This window comes from Neofelis nebulosa, chromosome 7, assembly GCF_028018385.1.
Source record: "Neofelis nebulosa isolate mNeoNeb1 chromosome 7, mNeoNeb1.pri, whole genome shotgun sequence".
NCBI lineage: Eukaryota > Metazoa > Chordata > Mammalia > Carnivora > Felidae > Neofelis > Neofelis nebulosa.
This window is the reverse complement of record NC_080788.1, coordinates 48,114,243-48,139,277: the sequence shown is the minus strand read 5'-3', so window position 1 is coordinate 48,139,277 and position 25,035 is coordinate 48,114,243. Positions and strand designations below refer to the sequence as shown.

General features: G+C 34.9%; 1 protein-coding gene across 12 annotated transcripts in view; it reads left to right on the top strand.

Annotated features, from left to right (window-relative positions):
• TCF12 (transcription factor 12) overlaps positions 1-25,035 on the top strand; it is a 379,898-nt gene that overhangs the window by 171,575 nt on the left and 183,288 nt on the right. For all 12 annotated transcript variants that reach the window (XM_058737610.1, XM_058737609.1, XM_058737612.1 and 9 more), the window contains one exon: positions 21,724-21,826. In XM_058737610.1, the coding sequence (XP_058593593.1) occupies positions 21,724-21,826 (103 nt within the window). The remainder of the gene's footprint in view (positions 1-21,723; positions 21,827-25,035) is intronic.

The window sequence follows — 25,035 nt, the reverse complement described above, 5'->3', positions numbered from 1 at the left end:
ATAAGGTGTGAAGTGAGGGTTGAAAGTGATTTTTTTTTTTTTTTTTTTTTGCATAAAGCTATCCAGTTTTGGTACCACCATTTGTTGAAAAGATTATCTTCCCCCATTGAATTCTCTTGTTGTCTCTGTTAAAGTCAATTGACCATGTGTGTGAGAATCAATTTCTGAACTCTGTTCTGGTCTACTGATTTTTCAAAATCTTTACACCAATGCTGTACCATCTTGATTACCATTCCTTTAAAATAAATCCTCCTATCAGGTAGTGTTGTAAGCCCTCCAATCTTGTTATTTGTTAACAAATTGTTTTATAAATCCTAGGCAGTTTGCATATAAATTGAAAATTTTTAAACCAGTATATCCGTTTCTACAATTTTTTTCTCAGATTTTGATTGGGATTGTGTTGAATTTATAGATCATTTTAAGGAGAATTGATACCTTAACAAAGTAGGGTCTTCTGATCCATGAATATAGCATATCTCTCTCTTTAGTTCTTTAATTTCTTTAAGTAATGTGTTATAGTTTTCAGTGAACACATTTTACACATCTTTAGTTTCTCTTTCATAATTTTTAATGGTATTATAATTTTATTTCAATCTCTGGGTGTTCATATCTTGCATAAGACTACAATACATTTTTGTATATTGATCTTGTATCCTGCACCTTGGTAAACTCACTAGCTGTGGTAGCTTTTTTTGTACATGCTGGAGGATTTTCTATTTGGATAGTATGTCATCCATGAATAATGAGAATAACTTTTTCCTTTCCAATCTGGATTTCATTCCTCTTAATGAATTGGTTATGATTTCTGGTACAGTTTTTAATAGAAATAGAGTGGATAGCTTTGCCTTGTCCTTGATGTTGGGTAAACAGTCAGTGTTTCACCATTAAGTATGATGTTAGCTATAAGTTTCATTGATGTGATCTGTTAGATTGATGACATTCCCTTCTATTCCAAATATGTTGAGAGTATTTATCAAAAATGGATTTTGGGGGGCGCCTGGGTGGCTCAGTCGGTTAGGCGGCCGACCTCAGCTCAGGTCATGATCTCGCGGTCCGTGAGTTCGAGCCCCGCGTCGGGCTCTGGGCTGACAGCTCAGAGCCTGGAGCCTGTTTCGGATTCTGTGTCTCCCTCTCTCTGACCCTCCCCCATTCATGCTCTGTCTCTCTCTGTCTCAAAAATAAATAAACGTTAAAAAAAAATGGATTTTGGATTATATGGAGTGTTTTTTCCACATTTGTTGAGAATATCTTGATTGTTACTCTGGGAATTATAGTAATTACTGTTTTAAATTCTTAACGAACTTTGCATTCCTGAGAGAAATAGCACTGCACTATGATATATTATGCCTTTTACATGTTCCTGAATTCAGTTTGCTAAAATGTTAAGAATTTTTATATACTTTGTAAGTGTTTATTTATTTATTTTGAGAGAAAGAGCTCATGAACAGGGGATGGGCAGAGGGAGAGGGAGAGAGAGAAAATCTCAAGCAGGCTGCTTGGTGTCAGCACAGAGCCCAATGCGGGGCTTGATCCCATGACCTCGTGACCTGAGCCAAAACGTAGAGTGACACTTAACCACTGAGCCACCCAGGCACCCCAAGAATTTTTATATTTGAGTAATACTGATCTGTAGGATTTTTTTTTTTTTCTTGTACTATCTTTGTCAGAATTTGGTATCATTATAATATTGGCCTCAAAAATGACAGGTATCTTTTGGAGGAATTTGTGTAGCATTGGTATTATTTCTTCTTAAATATTTGGTAGTTAAGATATGTGGGCCCAGAGTTTTCTTTTGGCAATGATTTTTAATTGCAATTTCAATTTTATGAATAAAGGGACTATTTAAGTTACTTATTTTTTCTTCAGTGAGCTTTATTTGTGTATTTTAGAAATATGTCCATTTGTCTACTTTATCAAATAGTTGAATTTATAGGCATAAAATTGTTCATAATATTTCTTTGTTATCTTTTAAATATTTGTATTAGTCATCTTTTGATCTATACACAAAGTACCACAAATTTAGTGGCTTAACATAGCACACATTTATTGTCTCAGTTTCTATTTATGACGATTTTGGCATAGCTTAGCTGGGTCCTCTGGTTCAGTCGCTTACAATGCTGTAAGCAAGATATTGGTCAGAACTGGGGTCCCATATGAAAGACCTGTTGGGGAACAATCTGCTTCCAAGCTCATATGTGTTTTGGCAGGCTCAGTTCTTTGATTTGTTGAACTGAAGGTCACAGTTCCCTGTTGGCTCTTGGCTTGAAACTGCCTCCGTAGGTATCTTGCCACCTGGGCCTTATGGCAGCTTAGTTCATTGAAGATAGCAAAGGAGAAGGTCTGCTAGCAAGATAGAAGACACATTATGGAGCCTAATCATAGAAATGACATCACCTCACTTTTGCCACATTCTTTTGGTTAGAAGCAAATCAGTAGGCCAGCTCACACTTCTGGGGAATTGTTTATTTTAGGGATGTCAATACTAGAAAACAGAGACCATCTTAGAGTCTATCTGGCACAATATTTGTAGAATCTGTAGTTAGAATCCCTACTTAATTCCTGATATGGGTAAATTGATTCCTCTTTTTTTTTTTTTTTTGATGAATATGGCTAGAGGCTTATTTTACTGATATTCTCAAAGAACTAGTTTTTTTGTTTCACTGATTTTCTCTGTTGTTTTTCTGTTTTCAATATGTTTGACTTCTATTATTCTTACCTTTATTTTGAATTTAATTTGCTCTTTGTTTTCTAGTTTCTTAAGGTGTAAGATGAGGTTGTTGATTTGAAGCCTTTTATCTTTTCTAACACATATTTAGTGCTATAAATTTTCCTCTGACTTGGGTGTTACCTGCGTCCTACAGTTTTTGCTATGTTGTGTTTTCATTTCATTCAGTTCAAAATACTTCATAATTTTCCTATTAATTTCTTCTTTGACTCATGGGTTACTTACAAGTGTATTGTTTAATTTTGAAATGTTTGGGGATTCTTTAGTGGTATTTTTATTATTGATAATTAATTTCATTGTGATCACAGAACATGCAGTAGTCCTTTGTGTAGGTCCATTTTTTAGGTGGTGTTATTTTCTTACGATTCAAAAACATTTTTAACATTCCTCTTGTGAGGGTCTGGTGCTGATGAAGTTTTTAATTTTCTGTATTTTTGAAATATTCTTTTTTATTTATTTATTTATTTATTTATTTATTTATTTATTGCTAGGTATAGAGTTCTGAGTGGAGATATCCCCCTCTTCCCTAACCCCCTCTGCAATCCTAGGATTCACTTTGTTTGTTTCCCCTGTCAGGGGTCAGTATCCTGCACTGCCCATGTGCAATGTCTCAGAACTGCTGTTTAGTTTTTTGATTGTTTCAAGTGTGAGGGTTAATCTGGTCTCTGTTATTCTATCCTGTTTGGAAGTAGAAGTAGAAATGGAGTTTTCAGCTCACCTGATCTGATAAGCGCCATGGATTTGCTTTATAAGTGGAAACCCTAGGGCAGCAAATTCAGAGTGAATGGAGAAATGAAGACTGCACTATCAGATTTTTCTGCAGAAGACTGAAAGCTGGTTCAGTCAAGAAATCCTTGTAATTTTGACTATATTTGCTATTGTGTAGTTCCTTTCTATACTATCAACTGTCTCCAAATATTTGACTACTGATATTTTGTAATCAGAAGACAAAAATCTGTTCTTTAATAAAATTAAATAACTGCCATCAGCTAGCTATGTGATGTTAGGCATGCCCCCTTGAATTCTCTGAATCTTTTTCGTTTTCCTGTGAAATGAGCCCTCTATTTTATTCAGAGTGTTTACAAGGTTAAAACTATTTTTGTACTACGAAAATACTCTTTGCCATTTCAGTCTTATTCTTTGTACTGTGGGGTTTCCAAATGTACCTGATAATATGCTGATGTCTTTGCCCTGAGTTCTTGTGTATTTAATTTCTCAGGTTTGGTTTCTAATATAGTAAATATCACTTGAGTCATAAACAAACATAAACAAAAATTTTTTGGGATTCTCAATATTTTTTTTAATGTGTATTTATTTTTGAGAGAGAGAGAGAGAGAGAGAGAGAGGGAGGGAGGGAGGGAGGGAGGGAGGGAGGGACAGGCTGAGAGAGGGAGACACAGAATCTGAAGCAGGCTCCAGGCTCTGAGCTGTCAGCACACAGCCTGACATAGGGCTCAAACTCAAAAACCTCAGGAGCATGACCTAAGCCAAAGTCGGATGCTTAACTGGCTGAGCCACCCAGGCGTCCCTCAATATTTTTTAAGACAAAATATTTTTATACAACAGGTCCTGAGACTGAAGGGATTCTGAGAATTTGAAAATGGCTTGCCTAATGGAAATTATTCTCTTTTTAAGTGTATACTTTGTTGCCAGATTTCTTGGTACTGGAAATGAAAAATCTAGTGACTAACATGAACTCATCTGCTGTCATAGTTCCCATGTTTAAATCAGTTCTCTACCATTCTCGGAGTCTGAGAAAATTAAATTCTGTAAGACAAAATTTCCTCATTTTTGAGATAGGGAAAATATGATATCTATATAAAGATAGTTTAAATTAATTGATATACTACAAGAAAGCCTTTAACACAATGGTGGCACATAGAATGCATGCAATAAAAGTTAGCTGTGATGAACATGAAGCCACCAGAGTGTGTTGACATTTTTGTTTTCTGGTTATCAACATGTTTCATTATGCATTAGGGCATTTTTAGCAAATCTTAATGCTATTTCTTCTGCCTGCCTGAGAGTGCTCATTCAGCTTTGATGTTCTCATCTGAAGTTTTGCTGATATATGTTACCATCTTCTATCCTTAGTCAGCCCAAGAGGTTTAACTTGGAAGTTGGCACACTGGCTTGAGCATCATTTAAAATGTTACTGGTCATGCCATCTTGCCCATTAGATTATTAGGGAGTCTGAGAATACTTCTCAAACCTTTGGAAGCTATACTGTGACATACCTTAGGCCCAGGCCTCATGCAAATTACTCAATTTATTAAAATATTTTTAGGTATTGTTTTTCTTTCCTAAATTGTGAACTCCTTGAAGTGAAAGACTTTTATTCATTCTTGTATCCAGGCACCTAGCGTAGTGTCTGATAAATTATTGGCAGGAATACTTAGGTATGCATATGCATTGTCATACTTTCATATGCACAGTTTAATCTCTTTAATTTTGTAAGTAACTAGATTAAAATGATATGAAAGACAGGTAAAAGAGGTAGGCTGTAGGGAAGAGGAAGATGAGAAGGAAGTCTTCCAAGAGCAGGAAAGACAAAAGGAGAGGCGCTCACAGAAGTGTTGATAAACACACTTCATGGCATCTAGGTTAGAGATTGATAGTATATGCTGAAAACATAAGAACTCAAAGCAGAGAGCAGGAAAAAAAAAGAAAATCAAGTTCAGTTATAGCTGTATAAATAAAATCATCATATTTGATCAAGTAAATGATAATTCATTTTGTGCCACTGTTAGTCTTATTATTTAAGTGGTACATCTCCCAGGCTCTCTTAGGAGGTTTATAAAAAAAAGACTGGTAATACTGTGAACTACTGTTGATTATCAAAGGAATTCTGGTCTCCTGATTTTCTAAGTATCTGAAAAGTTTGTATTATGTGCAAATATAGTTAACTAGTATCATATTTTTGTAAGTATCTGAAAATATAGTAAAACAGTATCAGTTTGGACTGCATGTCTCATTTACAGTATGATTTTACCTTTAAAGAAGTAACTCTTGTTATTTTTACTTTTATAATTTTTTTTAACGTTTATTTATTTTTGAGACAGACAGAGACAGAGCATGAACGGGGGAGGGTCAGAGAAAAGGAGACACAGAATCTGAAACAGGCTCCAGGCTCTGAGCTGTCAGCACAGAGCCCGACGTGGGGCTCGAACTCACGGACTGTGAAATCATGACCTGAGCCGAAGTCGGCCGCTTAACCGACTGAGCCACCCAGGCGCCCCCATTTTTACTTTTAATTGTGTATATTAGTATTCTTTTTTAAAGTTTTATTTATTTATTTATTTATTTATTTATTTATTTATTTATTTATTTATTTATTTATTTATTTTTGTGAGAGAGCATGAACAGGGGAGGGGCAGAGAGACAAGGAAAAAGAGGATCCCAAGCAGGCTCTGTGCTGTCAGTGCAGAGCCTGACATTGGGTTCAATCCCACAACTGTGAGACCTTGATCTGAGTCAAAATCAAGAGTTGGGCACTTAACTGATAGAGCCACCTAGGTGCCCTGCCAAAAGTATTCTAATAAAGTAATACCACTTAATCTTGCCTTGCCAATTTCATTTAATTGGATAAGTAGAATGTACATACACACATCTGAGTGAAGTTTCCCTCTGATAATGGATCTGATATCTATTTGTGTGGTTGTTTACTAAATGAAGTTGCTGGTTTATGTTATATTGTATGAAGAATACTATCTTTGTATAATAGAATAGCCATGGAGTGAGATATGTCTCCTGAGAAGCATTCAAAAACCCTTTATGGACAGAACAATAGATTCTACTTCTCATACTTCCTCTAGGGTACATGGTTTTTAGAATAGAGAAAGGGTGAAACTACTTTTGTTACATTAATTTTTTTCTTCTTTTTTAATGAATTCACTTAATTTCGTTAAATATATGATATGAGTGAGCTAAGCTATCTGGACACATGAATAGCCACAAAAATCCTGCTTTTAGTGATTTTAAAAAGTTAGTTTGCCCATATTCAGATCTTGTATGTGTTCCTCAAACTGATAAGTGAGTACTCCCCCAGGAGTCATTCCTTAGCAGGATGTTGGAGTTATTCAGAGGCCTTCTGGGTTAGGCAGCTGATGGAGAAGGAGATAGCTTCATTTACTGATATGTAAAACAAAGTCTGCCAAGCATGCAAAAATGAGTGATGGGTCTTCTATTACAAAAGGACCATGAAAATGGGAGAGGTCATGTATTTAGAGTCTAATTCCATTGATGTTGTCAGCAATAAATGCTAACCAAAAAGAGAAAAGTTTGTTAAATACATCTTTGAAATATTATTAACATATTGATGGGAAGCAGTGATTCTAAAGCTGCACATGTGTCCTGTTTACAAATATAACTTTAAAATGCTTTCCTAAACTAAAAAAAATTAGAAGCTTTCTCAAATGTTAGTGCTTTGTCAAATTTAAAAATTCTAAAAGTTAAAAATGAGGAATGTTACAAAAACCAAGAAAAATTTGATGAACTCTTTCACTAACCTACTCATTTAATGTAGAAGTCTCAGGGCACCTGGGTGGCTCAGTCAGTTAAACATCTGACTTCAGCCCAGGTCATGATCTCATGGTTCATGAGTTTGAGCCTTGCATTGGGCTCTGCGCTCCCAGCTTGGAGCCTGCTTTGGATTCATTCATATATTCTCATTCTCTCTCTCTCTCTCTCTCTCTCTCTCTCTCTCTCTCTCTCTCTCTCCCCCTCCCCCCTTTCCCTGCTCAAGTCTGTCTCTTTCTCAAAAATAAATAAACATTTTTAAAAATTTAATATACAAGTCTCTGCTAAGAGGATCATTTTTAGTTTTCAGAAGCCCATTTATCATTCATCTCTAAAAGTTAGGTTTTGTATAACAGATATAGTCACAGAGTAGTTGCACCTACCTCACTTATCTGATGGTGATGCTTTTCTGTTTGTTGTTTTTTTTTTTTTTTTTTAAGAGAGTCCTAACATTTTAGCTGCTGAGAACTCTGCAAGAGAAACTATAAATCAGGAATCAGGAACACTGTCTTCCTCCAGTACTAGGTAGAAGTAAAGTTTTCTCTCTTTGGCAGAGTATCTATATGGCACCTGTGGTACTTTAGCTAGGTACCTACCAGGAATTCCAGAGATCCAGGAACTGAAGAAGGGCATAATGGGTCTTTTTCTTAAAAGTCCTTTTGCATTCATTTGCTATGCCTGGGTAGCTTCAGTTCTGCAGAGTAAGTAACCAATTCTCTAAGGAAGATGAGGTGCCTCCTCTGACACTTTCTCTGGGTGAGCCTCAGTTGAAGTTGGATTTCAGGCTCTAACCCTAAAGATTCCTACCTCTGTAGGAGATACATATATTTGTTGCTGTTGTTGTTGCAATATTCGGTGCCATTCAGATAAAATGCCTTAGTTTGTTGAAACAGAGTTACATAGCCTTTCTCTAGAGTTTTTGCCCCATTTCCTTATAATTGGCATGTCATCATAAACTCCATCTTACATGGGGACACTGAGCTGCTGGTCCTGGCATATAAATTTGCTTCTAGGTGTGTTGGGGCCTCTGTTTACTTTTTCACCAGGAACTATCTTAGCATCATTTGAAGGTTGCTACAATTTATTCCCACTTTGGGCAAGGGGAGTATTCTATAAGAGGAATGAATGAATGTACTTGATATCCACTTACCAAAGGAAATTTTTCCATTTCCCATTTTGTTTGCTTTTTCTCCATCAGAATCCACAGGTTCACAAATTCTCAAAAGCTCTTATGACTGCCTCTGCTATTTCAAATACCACTTGCCTAGTTGGGTGTTAATTTTTTTTTGTCTTGTTGTTGTTGCATGTTCCAGGCTTAATTCCTTTATCACTTGTGAATTACTGTTTGAACACATACTTTTCATTTTGTGTGGCTCTAGCCTGTCATTGAGCCATTTAATTCACAATAATTCTAAGGAGGAACAGTTATTACTAGAGAGGCAACATTGTACGGTGGGCTCTGGAGTCAGACTGCTTGGGTTCAGACCCATTCTGCTACTTACTGTTGGATATCATGTGGATTATGTAAATTTTCTGCACACATTTTCTTATCCATGTAATGGGAATAGTAGTTCATGAGGTTGTGAGGATTAAGTGAGTAAAGCCTTTAACTCATGTTCTGGCAAATAGTATCATCAAATCTATGCTATTATGGTTGGCATAGGAAACCTTAAATTAGTTAGACTGAGTAAAAACTTCATGTGTATTCCTACAAGGAATCCCTGATCTTTCATCTGTGTCTTATTTACTTTTACCTTCAGGGAGATAAATCTAGGCCACGGATTTCCCACCCATATAAGCCAAGTTGTCAAAAGAACATTCTTTCACTGTTAAACTTTTAATTCAGGCTTACCCTTAAATATGAGTGGCTTTAGTTTAGGAGCAGGAAATGGCTGGTTCATGGTCAGTATCACCGTAGCTGACAAGAGAATTCAAAAGTATTGTCCTATGGATATTACTAGGACATACATTACTCTTTTAATCATGTCTGTTAGGCTTGTGGGGTCATAATCTAACAATCAACATCAGTCAACACTGTTACGTGGCTATAACAGCCTATTCGCTGAGCATCAAGACCTGATACTTGCAACAAACTAAAAATATTATTGTATTTCTGTCAAGTTTTGCTTGATCAACACCTGGAATAATGGATGCAGTTTTATTTATAGAACCTTAAGATAAACTAAGGAGCCTAGAGAAGAGTAACTCATTTAACAAATGCGGTCTTGAATATTTATTATAGCAAAGGACTGCCTTTTAACCCAGGACAGACTGTTTTAGATAAGAAAAAAACTATGTAATTGAACTAATAAGTAAACACAATAAGTAATTGCGATTCCTTTGCTTTTTGCCATCTGGGAAGTCCATCACAAATTACATACAACTTTTAAGTAGACTTGGGAAGCTTTCTTTCCATAAGTTAGGGCTGTCTATTAGAACTTCATGATTCAGTATAAAATTAGAGACTTTTTTCTTAAATGAACGTATTTCTATCCTACAGAACAGTTTGGTAAGGTCTAGTAAACTTGAAGGTGTGCATACTCCTAGAGAAAATTTCACATAAATTTCCATGTTATATGCTAAAGTGTTTATGGTAGCCTTATCTTTAATAGGGGGAAGTGGGAAATCCAAATACCATTGAAAGGAGAATGGATAGATAAAGTGTGGTATGTTTATAAATTGAATATTATATAGTACCAGCATGTCTATACCAGTACTACATTTTTTCAGCATGTCAGTCTTACATATTGAATGTTAAGTGAGAAAGAAAAAAAGGATACTGTTTAGATAACATTTTAAAACATGCGGAATGGTGCTATATATTATTTCAGGAATATGCATATATAATAGAAGTATTAACTAATGCCTGAAAGTGTTAAAAAGACAAATTTAGGGTATTGTTTACTTTGGAGGGGAATTTGAGGCAATTCCATAGGGGTTCAAGCTATATTAGCAATGTTTTATTTGTTAAATTGTGGATACAAAGCTATTTGTTACATACATTTTTATATGTGTAAACTAGTTTAGAAACATTTAAAAATTGTAAGAAAATGTCCAAATTTTGTTGATTTTGCATCTCAGTTGAGATGACATAGGGATCTTTTTTTTCCTACAAAGTGGATGCTATTTCTGTACAATTATCAATTTTCTACAATGGGAGTATGGTACTTTAATCATGTTACAGGAAAAAAACTGAGAAACTATATATTTTTTAGGAAGCAACAAATGGTTTTCATAGAAATTTTAGAAAATATAGGCAAGAAAATTTAAGACTCTTTCTTAAGTTTTTTATTTATTTTTGAGAGGGAGAGAGTGCAGGGAAGAGGCAGAGAGAGTGAGAGAGAATATCCCAATCAGGCTCCACACTGTCAGCACAGAGCCCTGTGCAGGGCTTGAACTCACAAATCATGAGACCATGACATGAGCCAAAATCTAGAGTCAGATGCTTAACTGACTGAGCCACCTAAAACTCTTAATACATACAATTTTTCTAGTCGTTTTCTTATAAATTTTATAGAGGTTAAAAAAAGTTAGTCTAGGGGCGCCTAGGTGGCTCAGTCAGTTGGGTGTCCGACTTCAGCTCAGATCATAATCTCATGGTCCATGAGTTCGAGCTACGTCGGGCTCTGTGCTGTCAGTTCAGAGCCTGGAGCCTGCTTTGGATTCTGTGTCTCCCTCTCTCTCTGCCCCTCCCCCACTCATGCTCTGTCTCTGTCAAAAAATGAATAAATGTTAAAAAAAAATTAAAAAAAGTTAGTTTATATACGAATTGATTTTTGCTTTTATTTTTCTCACCTTATAAAATAAACATTTATCATTTAACAAAATTTAACATATAGAAGCGGTGTTTTAAAACTGTTTAAAGGAAGTCTGGGTGGCCAGAGTTGTGGGATTGAGCCCTACTCTGGGCTCCTCGCTGAGCATGGGGCCTGTTTAAGATTCTCTCTCTCCCTTTGCCTTTCTCCTGCGCATGCGCGCGCGCTCTCTCTCTCTCTCTCTCTCTCTCTCTCTCTCTCAAATAAAAGATAACAAAAATAAGTAAAAAAAAGTTATTTAAAAATATGTTATTGCATTGAATGTCAGAACATTGTTTTGCTCATTTCCTTCTTGCAATTAGTTATTGCTTCTTAATGAATGGGTTTTAATAAAGTTATTTGTTCCTAGGTTTGATTTATTTGAATTGATTTCACAAATAGCAAATATTTAAAAATATTTATTGAGCAGTTATTATATGCTTAGTCTTAATCTGTTGACATACAGTAGTAGAAGATAAAAGCTTTATAAAATGTGTAAAATCTGAGACTTTTTTTGCAGTAGATCGCCATTTTAACACTTTTATCTACTTTTCCCTGGTTATATATAGTATGTGAAAGGGACAATGAAAGAATTGGTTTTAAAAATGTGAACTTTTTAGAACTTAATGAAGTGCTAATGGTAGGAGGAGAAGAAATAAAATGAGCTAATATTATTTTGCCATGTACCAGGTTCCATTATTTACAAGATAATACGGACTAGTTCTTCTCAAACTTTAATTTGCATATGAATCCCCTGAAAGTCCTTTGAAAATGTAGACTGTGAGTTTTTAAGTCTCAGATGCACTTAGAGGTTCTGCATTTAAACAGTCTCACAAAACTGCCAGTACTGCTATTCTAGGCCCACATTTTTAGTACCAAGGATATAGACTAGTGCTTCTCAAACTATCTGTGGAGGACTACCTTTAAAAAAAAATATTATCTAATACATCATAGGCTAATACCTTTTGAAAATGCAAAAAGGATATATAGGAAGAAAAGTGGGGAAAATTATGTATTTAATGTGAATGTAATCTTTTTTCTTTTTATTGAGATATAACTGATACATATTAGTTTCCAAGTATATACCTAATTATTTGTTGTGTATATATATTGCAAAATGATCACCGTAACAAGTCTCCATAACCACACATAGTTACAAAATTGTTTTTCCCATGAGAACTTTTAAGATTCCCTCCTAGCAACTTTCAAATATACAATACAGTATTGTTAACCGTAGTCAAAATGCTATATGTTACATCCCCAGACCTATTTATTTGATAACTGGAAGATTGTACCTTTTGCTCCCTTCACTCTTACCTCCCATACGCTATCTCTGCCTCTGGTAGCCACCAGTTTGTTCTCTGTAATTATGAACTTGGTTTTTGTTTTGTTTTGTTTTGTTGTAAGGTTACACATCAATGGGATCATACAGTATTTGTCTTTCTCTGTTTGACCTATTTTACTTAGCATAATGCCCTTAAGGTCCATCTATGTTGTTGCACATGGAAAAATTTCCTTCCTTTTTACAACTAAAGAATATTCCACTGTGTGTGTATGTGTGTGTTTACTCACCTGTTTCTTTATTCTTCTATCAGTGGACCCTTTAGATTGCTTCCATGTCTTGGCTTGTAAATAATGCTGCAGTGAACATGGGGATTCATCGTGTTTTTGTTTTCTTCAAATATACCCAGAAGTGGAATTGCTATATCATATGGTATTTCTAGTTGTAATTTTTTGAGGAACCTCCATACTGTTTTCTATAGTGGCTGTACCAATTCACACTCCCACTAAAAGTGCATGAGACGTTTACTTTTTCTTCACATCCTCGCCAGCACTTGTTATTTCTTGTCTTTCTGAAGATAGCCATTTTGAACAGGTATAAGGTGATACCCTATTGTGGTTTTGATTTACATTTTCCTGATTAGTGATGTTGATTACCATTTCATGTGCCTTCTGACATCTGTAGATCTGCTTTGGAAAAATGTATTCAGATTCTTTGCACATTTTTTAAATCAGATCATTTGGGGTTATTTTGCTATTAAGTTGTATGAGCTCTTCCCCTCCCCCCCCCTTTTATTGTAGTTGACCTACAACCGTTACATTAATGTCAGGTGTACAACATAGTGATTTGACAAGTTTTTGTTATGCTGTGCTCACAAGGGTAGCTACCATCTGTCACCATAGAAGACTTGTATGAGTTTTTTATATACTTTGTATATTAACCCCTTATCAGATACATGATTTGCACATATTATAATCCATAGGTTGGGATGGGATTTTCATTTTGTTAATGGTTTTCCTTTGCTGTGCAGAAGCTTTTTAGTTTGATGTAGTCCCATTGGCTTATTTTTGCTTTTTGTTACCTTTGCTTTTGTTGTCAAACCCCAAAAAATCGTCACCAAGAATGATGTCAAGGAGGTTACCTGTTATACTTTCAACTAAGAGTTTTATGGTTTTAGGCTTTTATGTTCTTTAATCCATTTTGAGTTAATTTTGTAATCTTTTAATAAATACTTTTTAAGTGTAAAGTCAGGATGTTAGTTTAGGAATAAACTAAATTAACAGATGTCCTAAAAATGTTACATATGTTATACTGTATTTTATAGTATAATTTTTTAAGATTGATAATTTTCTAATTGAGTTTACTTTTCACTGTTTTTTAAATTTTTGTTCTAAATGGAGCATCCGTTTCTGAACTGAAAGGAACTAACAGTCTCTTTAAGTTTGGCTAGTTACTGAGAAGCAGCCAAAATCTAAACATTAGAAACCATCGACAGAATAGTATACTTCTTGTCTGGCATTACTGTCTGTAGTTTTGGGGAGAACCACATAATATGTGGGGCTAAAACAAACAAACAGAATGAGTGGAATTCCTCTATGTAAGTATTGTTTTTCTGTATTCTTTCAAACATCAGTTGTTGGTGCTGCTTATTTATAATCTTACAAACTAACGTAATAGTACTCAATGACATTTTGCCATTGAATTTTTTATAGAAAATAGTTACAGTACATATGGGTTAATAATTTTTTGACAAAGTAATTTATTTTACATTCTTTTGTACTTGTAGTGAAAAGATGTTCTTCACTTTTTCTGTTTCACGTGTTCATGGATTTATGATTTTGATATAGTCATTGGTGGAGAAATTAACTTTAAAAATCTGTCAGGAGGATGGTAATTAAGAATTTAGAATTGAAAAACCTAGAAGATGTAGACCTATAATATGGAAAAAGTTTTCTAGAATTAACTCTGAAAACCACCAAAACAAGATTTGCTCATCTTTTTTGAACTTAATATCAAGGAATTTAACAACAACTTTAAGAAGCAAGTCTTTTTTTATGTAACATAGAATAATGGTACAGAATAAGGGAAAACTTCTAATTAGAAGTTAATGATTCAGAGTTTAAGTCCATTTGTTTTGTCATCTTGATTACTCTGAACTTTAGTTTTTTAATATGTAAAATGAGAATCTTGGCTACACTTGCCTCATATAATCAATCCACTATGAATGGATTATTAGGTATGTGGAATTCTTACTAACCTCAGTGCCATTCCCTCACTTCCAGATCTTTAGCAAGACACTGAACTTCACTAGTGTCTTTTCATCTGTATGGTAGGTAAAATGAGTGTGAACTATATGGTGTATTAGGGCCCTAAAATCCTACGTAACATCTGGATTCAGTAATGTATTTTTTGCTTTTCTCATTTCAGTATTCTTTTTCGTGTGATGCCTGGAGATATTTTGATTTCTCCATGTAGAGAATGAACTTTAAACAAGTAAAATGTAGAAACATTTCTGCTTGTAAACTTTCCAACACAACAAAACTATAGGCCAGCACATGAGAGCATCAACTTTGCTTCTAACAGATGGCATTAGCAGTTACTTGGATAAATTTGTGAACGTGAGTGGGCTTAACTTAGCATTGAACCTGTGTGAGCTTTTTTAGGTGGTCCTCTGAAATCTCATGTTCACAAGTATTTCACGTCCCTGTGCTAAGCAGTATTTCATGTGTCCATCATATTTTTTGAGGATCCTTTTCACCTCTAAAAGATTTTGATTCTCCCTCTCCTCCCACCTGTGACAATTTAAGACTGTCTTATTCAGTCTGGGGTTATAGTAATTGTATGAAACCATGTCTTAGCATTCATAAATAAAGTTACCTGGAGGTTGGGCGCCTGAGTGGCTCAGTCGGTTAAGCGTCTGACTTTAGCTCAGGTCATGATCTCACTGTTGATGAGTTTGAGCCCCACATCGGGCTCTCTGCTGATAGCACGGAGCCTGCTTCAGATTTTTTTGTCTGCTTCTCTCTCTGCCTCTCCCCTGCTTTCTCTCCCCCCACCCCCCCACTCAAAAATAAATAGGGATGTCTAGGTGGCTCAATCAGTTACGTGGCTCGGGTCATGATCTCGAGGTTTGTGAGTTTGAGCCTCGCATCAGGCTCTTTGCTGATAGCTCAGAGCCTGGAGCCTGCTACAGATTCTGTGTCTCCTCTCTGCCCCTCCCCCACTTGTGGTCTATTTCTCTCTCAAAAAATGAATAAACAAACAAACAAATAAATGTTAAAATAAAAGTTGCCTGGAGGGGCACTTGGCTGGTTCTGTAGGAAGACCATGTCTCTTGATTCTAAGGTTGTAATTTTGAGCCCCACTTTGGATATAGAGATTACTAAAAAATTTAAAATTAAAAAACTTCAAAAAGTTACCTGGAGAGGTTATTCATCCTCAAGAAAAGCTTGAACACTTACTACATGCAAATTTCTGTACTGGTCTCTTTTGGGATCATAAAGAGAAAACATTCTTCCTTCCAGGAATTTATGAACCTGGATGACAAAATCTATTTGTCAGGAAAATTTATTATGTATTAGCATCTGACCTGTTAAAGGATAACAGAACCTTAACCTGTTGAATATTAAGTAGCTTTTTCATGTGTAAGCTTGATTCATTTAATTCATTCATTAAACTAACAGATTTTATTAGTTACATTCTGTGTGCCCATTAATGTGCTTGTCACTAGTGATAGATATAGACAGAGTCCCTGCTTTCAGATAACAGACTACTGTGATCAAGTCAATTCACTTGTCTTTTTCATGGGTGCATTTTAATGGAGAGAGACAAATCACATTCAAGCATTTGTTTTAAAAAGTATAACATTCTTTATGTAGACATTTATTTTGGTAATTTATCATAGGTGTATATAAAGAAATATAAGACCACCATTTTTCTTTTAAACTTCATTTGCTATTGCTACTTATTTTTATTTCACTTTTACCTGTCTTTGAGATATGGTCATATCCATTTGTATCCTAGTCTTGTCCAAAGCTTTCTGATGGCTTATAGCTTTTAACTGATGCTGCTGGCATTGACCACTTAGGAGCTAGAGGATTTCAATACATGGTGCAAAATCCTGTGGCTCTCTAAATACCAAAGGTCTGTGGGTTCTTATTCAATCCAGTTAAATAAGCTAGTTTTTCATCAGCCTTCTTTCTGCTATGAGTTATTGGTTGTTCTATAGAAAAACTGATTGAACCTTTATAATATCTGAACCTCCGCAGCATTTAGCAGCTAAAATCTCCTATCCATCATTTATTGAGCAACTGCTGTGTATGCAATAGCCATTGTTCTGAGGATGTAATTATGAAAAAAACAGACACGGTCCATGCATTCTCAAAATTTGTTAGACAACAATTTCTAAATGAGATGATAAAATAGTGACCAGCGTTTATTGTATGCTTACTATGTGCCAGGCACTTTTCCATTTGGTACAGTATATTAACTTGTTTACTTCTTACAACAACCCATGAGATGAAGATATTGTTATTATTCCAGTTTTACAGATAATGAAACTGAGGCAAGAAAGATTGCTTTGCCTCAAGTCACACAGCTAGTATGTGTGGATGGAAAGATGGAATTCACATCTAGCATTCTGGCTCAAAAATTCTACATTTATCCACTACACTGGGCAGTGCAGTTATAACAGCTAATTATGGTATAATTTAAATGGATAGTTAAGTAATTTCAATAAGTTTGAACTGTGATTTTAATGGAAGTTCTCACTGTTGTGGGAGCCCAGAATGAATTCACCCAATTTGATCTTATTAGGACCTGGCAAAGAGGGAAAACTTTTCTGAGAAGGTAAATTTTTGTTGAAATAGCCTTTTCCTGCCCTTCCCTTTTTAACTATTGAAAAGAATTGGAAAGGATATTTTAAAATAGGGTTAGGCACTGGTTTTTATACAAAGAAATAGCAATATAGATTAGAAAAACCATGAGTCTGTTACCAACCTGGGAAGGTACTCTGTGGATTACACTTTATTGGTTGGGGGAAATAAATTTTTTAAATGAAATATTTAAAAAATTAACCAACAGTGAAAGTTCTTGTATTTTTGAGGAGACAAACCAGAGTAGAGTACTATTATGTAAACAATACTGGGTGCTTTTGTTTTGTTATTTGTGGCAGAAAAGATTTGACTTATTGTGTGTATTTTAAATTAGTTTAAAAATGGTGGAAGATCTGATTGACTGCGTCAGGTCTCTTGTCATATTATAGCAGGGATTAACATTTCTGAATTGTGTATCATGAAATGAACATAGAGAAAAGTACTAAATGCGTTTTTATAGAACATCTTTCACAATATAAAGATTTTGCAAAGTGTTATGCATTCATAGACGAGACTTTTTAAGATTTGCAAATTAAATTGTAGTTTAGACAGATTTTAAGTATAGAGTTGAACAATTTTTGTAATCTGTGTATCAACTGATTTTATCAGTTACTGATTTTTTTTGAGTGCTTTCCATTTTTATCATTAAACAGGAACAGTAATTTTTTAGAGTACATTTGGAAATATTTTTATGGTTTTAGCATACTATGACTAAAAAGCTGCTATGATAGATGATTTTGGTAATATTGTGCTATCCTATATAATGTACGTTTATCATCTCTTATGTACAAAAGTATTTTATTAATGGTTATTTTAATAGTAAAGCCATTTTACAGAATTGACCATTTTTATTAGCATAGTGATGTTCTGTCAGTTTAAAATATGCACCTTGATAGTTTTGTATTTAATGATCTTAGTGGCTTACTTCCTTTTCATCCTAACACTGAAATAGCATTCATTTATCAATACCATTGACTGATCTGTTGGGCTTCATCTTAACAATTGCTTGCTTGTTTTTTATTCCCTTCTTTTTACTCTACCCCCTCCCTCAGGCCAGTCACCTTTCCCTTATTTTCTCTACCCTCTAATATTCTGGCTGACCACTGCATTATTCCACTTTCTTCCCTGCTGTTCTGTTGTCCCGAAACTGTATTATGTATGGCATTCTTTCCTTTTGCCTTTTCTATCAGCATCCATCCCCATTGCCTAAATCTGTGTGGTACTCATGGAGTCTGTTTAAACTCCAGGTCAACTAAATTTGTCTCATTAAAGTACTATTTGACATCTGTCTTCTCCTTATAACTACATGGAGGAATACAGACCTACATACATAAAAATATTTTTTATTCTGATTGCTTTAGATCTTTTGGTTAACTGTGAGATTTCTTCCTAACATAATTCTCTGGAAACTTCTGGTATTTTTAATGTGGTTCTGGTTGAGGCAGGGTTGGGGGAAACCTGGCTATCACCTTCCTAGACTTGAATTTTTCTTCTCTGTATGTGAAAGAGATCTGTATTTCCAGATTGTTTATGTTCTTATTACTGGAAGTGTGGTCTGTGGGCCAGTAGCATCATATTACCTTTGTGTTATAACTGCAGAATCTCAGGCCCCATTCTAGACCTTATGTTTCTCTCTCTCTCTCTCTCTCTCTCTTTTTTTAAAGTGTTTATTTTTGAGAGAGAGACCACTAGCAGGGGTAGGGCAGAGAGAGAGAGAGAGAGAGAGAGAATTTGAAGCAGGCTCCAGGCCTCAAGCTGTCAGCACAGAGCCTGGTGTGGGCTCGAACTCACAAACCGTGAGATCATGACCTGAGCCGAAGTCAGTTGCTTAACTAACTGAGCCACCCAGGCACCCCTAGACCTTATGCTTCTTAATCTGTATTTTAACATGATCTCCGGTCAGTTGATATGAATATTGAAGTTTGCAAAACACTGTTCTAGGTATCGTCCAGCTAGTTGACACATTAACAAGCTGACAGATAACTGTACTTTTCTAGAACTAATCTTAAAAATGTGACCTATAGTGATCTTACTTAAATGTTTATAAATCAGTTTTTAACTGTGCATCTTGGTTCATGAAAAGTTCTGTTCTGGTAGATATCACTACGACTTTGTGGAAAGAATGACGAATAATCTAGAAACAGTAGCTAGTTCATCTTTCAGGTGAAGTTTTGGTATATATTAGATCCAAAACTATGTCAGTCTTTTATAAGTCCGTTTTCTTTGTCCTGTCCTGTTGCATCAGTTTGCATCTGTGGATGAGGTACTATTTCTCTTTGCCTCTTGGGCTGTAACTTTTCAAGAAAATTGTATACATTAAGATGAACTTTTGAGGTGTAGGGAAAATGTTCAAATTTCTGTTAATTTTTGATCTTACATGAGCAAAATTATGCCTTACTGAGGGTTGATATGCAAATCTTGCTTGTATGTATTAAAAAAAGTTTCTAGACTACTTCTCTGTCATGCAGTATGACAATCCCAGAATTTATCAGTAGACTGGAAAATAATCTTGTAGTAAATTCTGTACTGTGTCCTGCAGAATATGGATGCCCATGGGTAAGGGATAGTACTTACTATTATTTATGTGTGGTTGGTAGTAAAATAATTTCTGTGTTCTTTGAGCACATATTAATGGAAGCCTAAAGATAACTATCCTCTCTGTTAATCTATGTTACACATAATCTTTGAAGTTAATATACTATGTGCGTGTAATCATTTGATTGTTACCCTAAAACTTAGATCTAGTTGTATTCTTGTGCTTTAGGAGATAGTTTTTAAAAACTTGAATGTTTTATTTTTAAGGTCAGGATAGAAACAAGTTCTTTTTTGGTACTTCAAGAATGAAGAGTTCTGAGAGCATACAGAATTAATCTTTTGCTGTTCTTTTGCATTTAAGTGAAGTGTGAACAGTGTGGCTCACCTACAAACACATTTCTCTTGGCGTTTTTCTGGAGTAATATCATTGTGTAATGATGTTAAACACTGGTTCAGTGAGTGTTTTGTAGGTTTCAGTGCCTTGTTTTGACTTACATACCTAAAAGTGGCAGGGGGAGGAAGTGGCAGAAATACCCAGATGTCTGAGATAGTGACATGTCACTTAGCACCTCAAGAGTGTTAAGTTTTAAACAACAAAAGTAAACTCCAAGGAGTGACCTTAGCTAGGAGCCATTGTGTTTTGTATAAGCCTCTACTGCATGTGGCTGTGACAGATGAGACTTTCCTTGTGGCTACCAGAGGACATCCTTGTGGTCATAACCAAGTTGTAAATGTCACCAAGATTCTTCTTGTATGTCTGTCACATGTGTATCAGTAATTCTAAAGTAGGTAAAAATGAAACAAAGATTCATCTGGGAGTTAGCACTCCCAGAAGATTAGTTTTAAAACAGAACAGCAGAAGGAGTTGTGACATGCATCCATAAGCAATTGTAATGATTTGACAGTTACTTAGCCCTCAGTTCCTAGCCCTTTGGTTGAACTGACAGCATGCCTGCAAAGATAGTGAGGCCTGTTTCAGCCCCATTAATGTCTTCTTGAATGTTAGCCTGCGGTCTCAGTAATGATAAATGTTCAGTGATTGATGATTTTATAATCCCAGGGGATTCTGGGTGTTTTCTGTTTCTGGGAGCCAAGGCAGTTTGTATTCTTGTTTGGCCCTCTAGGAGGTTTTTCTGATTTTTACTGAAACCATCGTAAGTTAGCAGAAGGGTAGGTATCCACCCGAGGTTTAATTAACCAGGATTCAAAGCCGTGTTTAAAAACAGTATGATTTTGTACTTAGTATGTGTGAGACTGAGAACCAGAAGAGTTTTTAATCCACAGAGCTTTTGTAACATTTATTTGTAAACGTTAGTATCTTTTTTCCTCCTTTGCTTTTAAAAAACATGTTTTAAGTTATAAGGAGAAATTTAATAACAGCTCTTGTGAGATAATAACATTAGTTTTATTGTTTTCATGGTGTACAATTTCATTTTTAAAACTCATAAGAATTTAAATCAGCTATTTTTAATAAATGTTTTCCTTTTTACATGATTCAGTTTCTCTAGCAGTATATCTTGTTATACTAGTATCAAAAGAGTACAAACAGATCTTTTTTGTTAAATATTTGTTTGCCATTCCATTTAGGAAAAGATTCAATTCTAATATACTGATTGTAGATTATTTTAGTATTTTAAGTAAGTGGCAGGGTTTAGAGACAGAATGGAGGGTAGAGATAAACATTTTCCTTATTTATTACAATTTAAAAATATATTTTCTTTATCCTTTAAAAAAAAAAGATGAACTATAGAACTTTCCTTTTGGATGTAAAGAGTTCCTAGGGCTAATTTTCTTTAAGATCATTAAGAAACTAGTTTAAAACCTTAAAAGGAATAAAAGGAGCATTTCTCTTTAGTTTTTCAAGTAATGAACAAGGAATTTGGTTAGGAATGACCATTTGTAAGTCTGTATATTAATTAGATGAGTGTCATTATGCTCAATTAGCAGGACTGCCAAATAATCTCTTTAATACTCCGGTCTTTTTTTTCCCCCTAGGGTTTTACAGACAGCCCTCATTACAGTGATCACTTGAATGACAGTCGATTAGGGGCCCATGAAGGCTTGTCCCCAACACCTTTCATGAACTCAAATCTGATGGGTAAGTTGGTAATTCTCTGCAAGGAGTCTTCACAAAGCCTCTTTGGTCAGAGACATTTTTTATCCCCTTGTCCAGGAAATACACATCTGTATCTAGAAGAAAGTTCCTGTGTTTCTAGGGGCATCCAGGCTTTCCTTATTCAGCTCATTTTGAGGAGCAAGCATTCAGAAAAAGCATCAGTATCAAAAAAAGAAGTAGTAGTGTTTTAACTGTCAGTTTTGGCAATGTCTTTGTGACATCAGGCATTATATGTTTTCTGCTTTCTGGGCAGAAATGTCTTTCGGAGACATTTGTAATTGACTATTTGTCTTAACAGTCATTTATACGTGTGGCAATAAAAAATATGACAAAGTAGTGATTTTAAGCAGATTTTACTTATGTTGGACAATATGTCTTTTGGCACTATATAATTAAAACTTAATAGTACACTTAGATGTTGGCAGCATTTGTTTTAAGTACTTGGGTTCATATTGGGGATTTTGAAAGTTGTGTTCTGCAATAGTGAAGTTGTACTTTGAAGGATATTACCTGCCACCCAAACCTGATTATTATATTTTGGCAAAACCTTTAAGGTTAGCTTTTCTTTTTTTCCCCCCCTACTCCCTGCAAAACACCACTGTCTCCTTCCTTTCTTGCTTCCTCATATGAAAGTTTTTAGCTGTTCAATCTGAAATGATAAGCCCAAGTTGTTGGGTTTTTTTCCCCCCCTCCTACTTTGGCTGCCACTCTTTTTTTCTTTAAAAACAGTAATTTTACCTTTTTTGCAGAGCCGGATTAAAAAGAATTTCAGCTTTATGACATGATTTTTCCTTCTTGTTTCTGCTGGGCCTGAGCACATTAGAAAGCTTTGTTTAATCTATTTTAGTTGTTGTCATTGGCGTCATGTAAATATGGAAGTTTGTGTAATTGACATTAATTTCATTGCTTTATTTGTTAAGGACATGACCTATATTGTGATCTTAGAATTGTCCTTTTAGGACACAGCCTTGCTAATCTAAATGGATTACCCAAATCCAAAATCCTGGTGGTCTGCAATTTCTTTATAAATGGTTTTGCTTTGCAAAGTCTTTTTTTAATTACCTTATCCTCCATGAAGTGTTGAGGACACAGTCTGATATTCTAGTGTGGATTTTGCCTAAAGCAGTTACCAGTTTAAAGCCAGAATCATTGAATATGACACAATAGTAAAAAATCTAATGAGCAGTAAAACTTGTGTTTAAAATGACAGTTTGTTTTAACGTAAATGCAAATGAAAACCACATTATTCCAGGTAAAAATCAATATTAAACTGAGAACAAGATAATTATCCTTGCATTTAGCCAGGGAAAACTTTCCGGTTTATCTTTTTAATTTTCTTTTGAACTTACCATCAAAGTAAAATAGATGTGACACTCCACATAATTTCTTTTTGTAGTGTATCTTTTTCCCAAGTAGCATTTAATTTATTATAAATATGGTAGAGCAAGCTCTAGTCAGTGCTGTTGTAATTTCAGATTGAACTAAGCTTTCTTAATTGAGGCTATACTTCTTAGAAGTGAAAAATCAGAACTTACTCCTTTTTATGTTTATGCAATTTACCTTTATTCTTAGCTCACAGATATGATTTTTAAGCCCAGTGGAATTGCATCATTAGCATAGCTTTGAGCCAAGGTGACTGTTAAAGTTGTGGGAAGTAAATGAATTCTGAGAAGTGTGCATGTCAGTCACTTGCTCTGAGCAGCTGTTGACTAAAAATATTTCTGTAATTCAGTTTGAGGTAACATTTTCTTAGTTGGAGCAATTATGAAAATGTGCTTCTTGGTTTCTTCAGTTTACAGATAATTATTACAAATCTTTTAATAGTCATACATACTCTGTGTATAACATCAACATCTAAAATAAATCTGGAAACATTATGAAAACCCAAATTTAGGGGTGCCTGGGTGGCTCAGTCAGTTGAGTGTCTGGCTTCGGCTCAGGCCATGATCTCGTGGTTCATGAGTTCAAGCCCCACATCAGGCTCTGTGCTGACAGCTCGGAGCCTGGAGCTTACTTTGAATTCTGTATCTCGCTCTCTTTCTGCCCCTCCCTGCTCACACTCTGTTTCTCTCTCAAAAATAAACATTGAAAAAAAAAACCAAAAAACCCTCAAATTTATAAACAGATTGATCCCTTCACAGTATGAGTGAAAAAATCTGGATTCATCTGAACTACACTGTACCGTTAATATGCAGCTATACATTTTCATTGTAAATTTTAACTATCTAATCTTAAAAATGTTAATTTACCTATAAGGAAGGAGAAAATAACCCTGAAAATATTAGGCAGGTATGTTCAAAAGGATTTCACCGGTCATTGGTAATACCTAATTTACTATACTTCTTCCCTTTATTTTCAATAAAATGATCACATGAGGTATCTAACAGTTTAAGGAATCTGAATGACAGTAGCTTTGGAAATGAATTTCTCCTAAATTTTAGAGCAGTTCTGTACAGCAACAGGCAATCCTACTTGATGTGAGCTGAAGTAAATGAACTGTTAGATACTCAAATATGTAGGTTTATAGTGCTCGGTATAGTGTACGGATAGATTCACTCTTATAGCCTTTTGGTAATCTAAAGGAATTTCAGACTAAAAACCTATGTTGTTAAAGCATGACTGAGACATGAATAGCAGTATGGGAAGCATTCGAAACTGTAGATACCTAATCATCATTACAGGTAATACTTCAGAGTGATGCCGTAAATGATGACTGCTTAGAAACAGTTAAAGCTAATAGGAAAGCAATAACATATTTCATCATTGCTGTCAACATATAAAAATACCATTAAGAGGGGGGATAGAATCATATGCTAGGGAATATTGTTATTTTTCGTATTATGTTCAACTATAAGCACATTTGCCTGAAGAAATAATGGATTATAAAGTGCCACTGTCTTTCATGATGGAGCTCTCAAACACTTTAATGATTTTGCACATTGCAAAAATGAGAAATTTTGTCTAACAAGGGTTGATAATGATTCAATAATAAACAATCTACTACAGAAAAATGCATTTCTATATTCATTTAGATATTTTGAAGTGTTTTACATAGGAAATAAAGCTATTATGTTGGATCAGTTAGTGTTTCTTTTTAATGAATTCCAGAATTATCCCATTGATTTGTCATTATGGAAAAAAGGGCTTTCTTATGTTTCAAGTGAAATAAATACATCCTTTTGGCACATCAC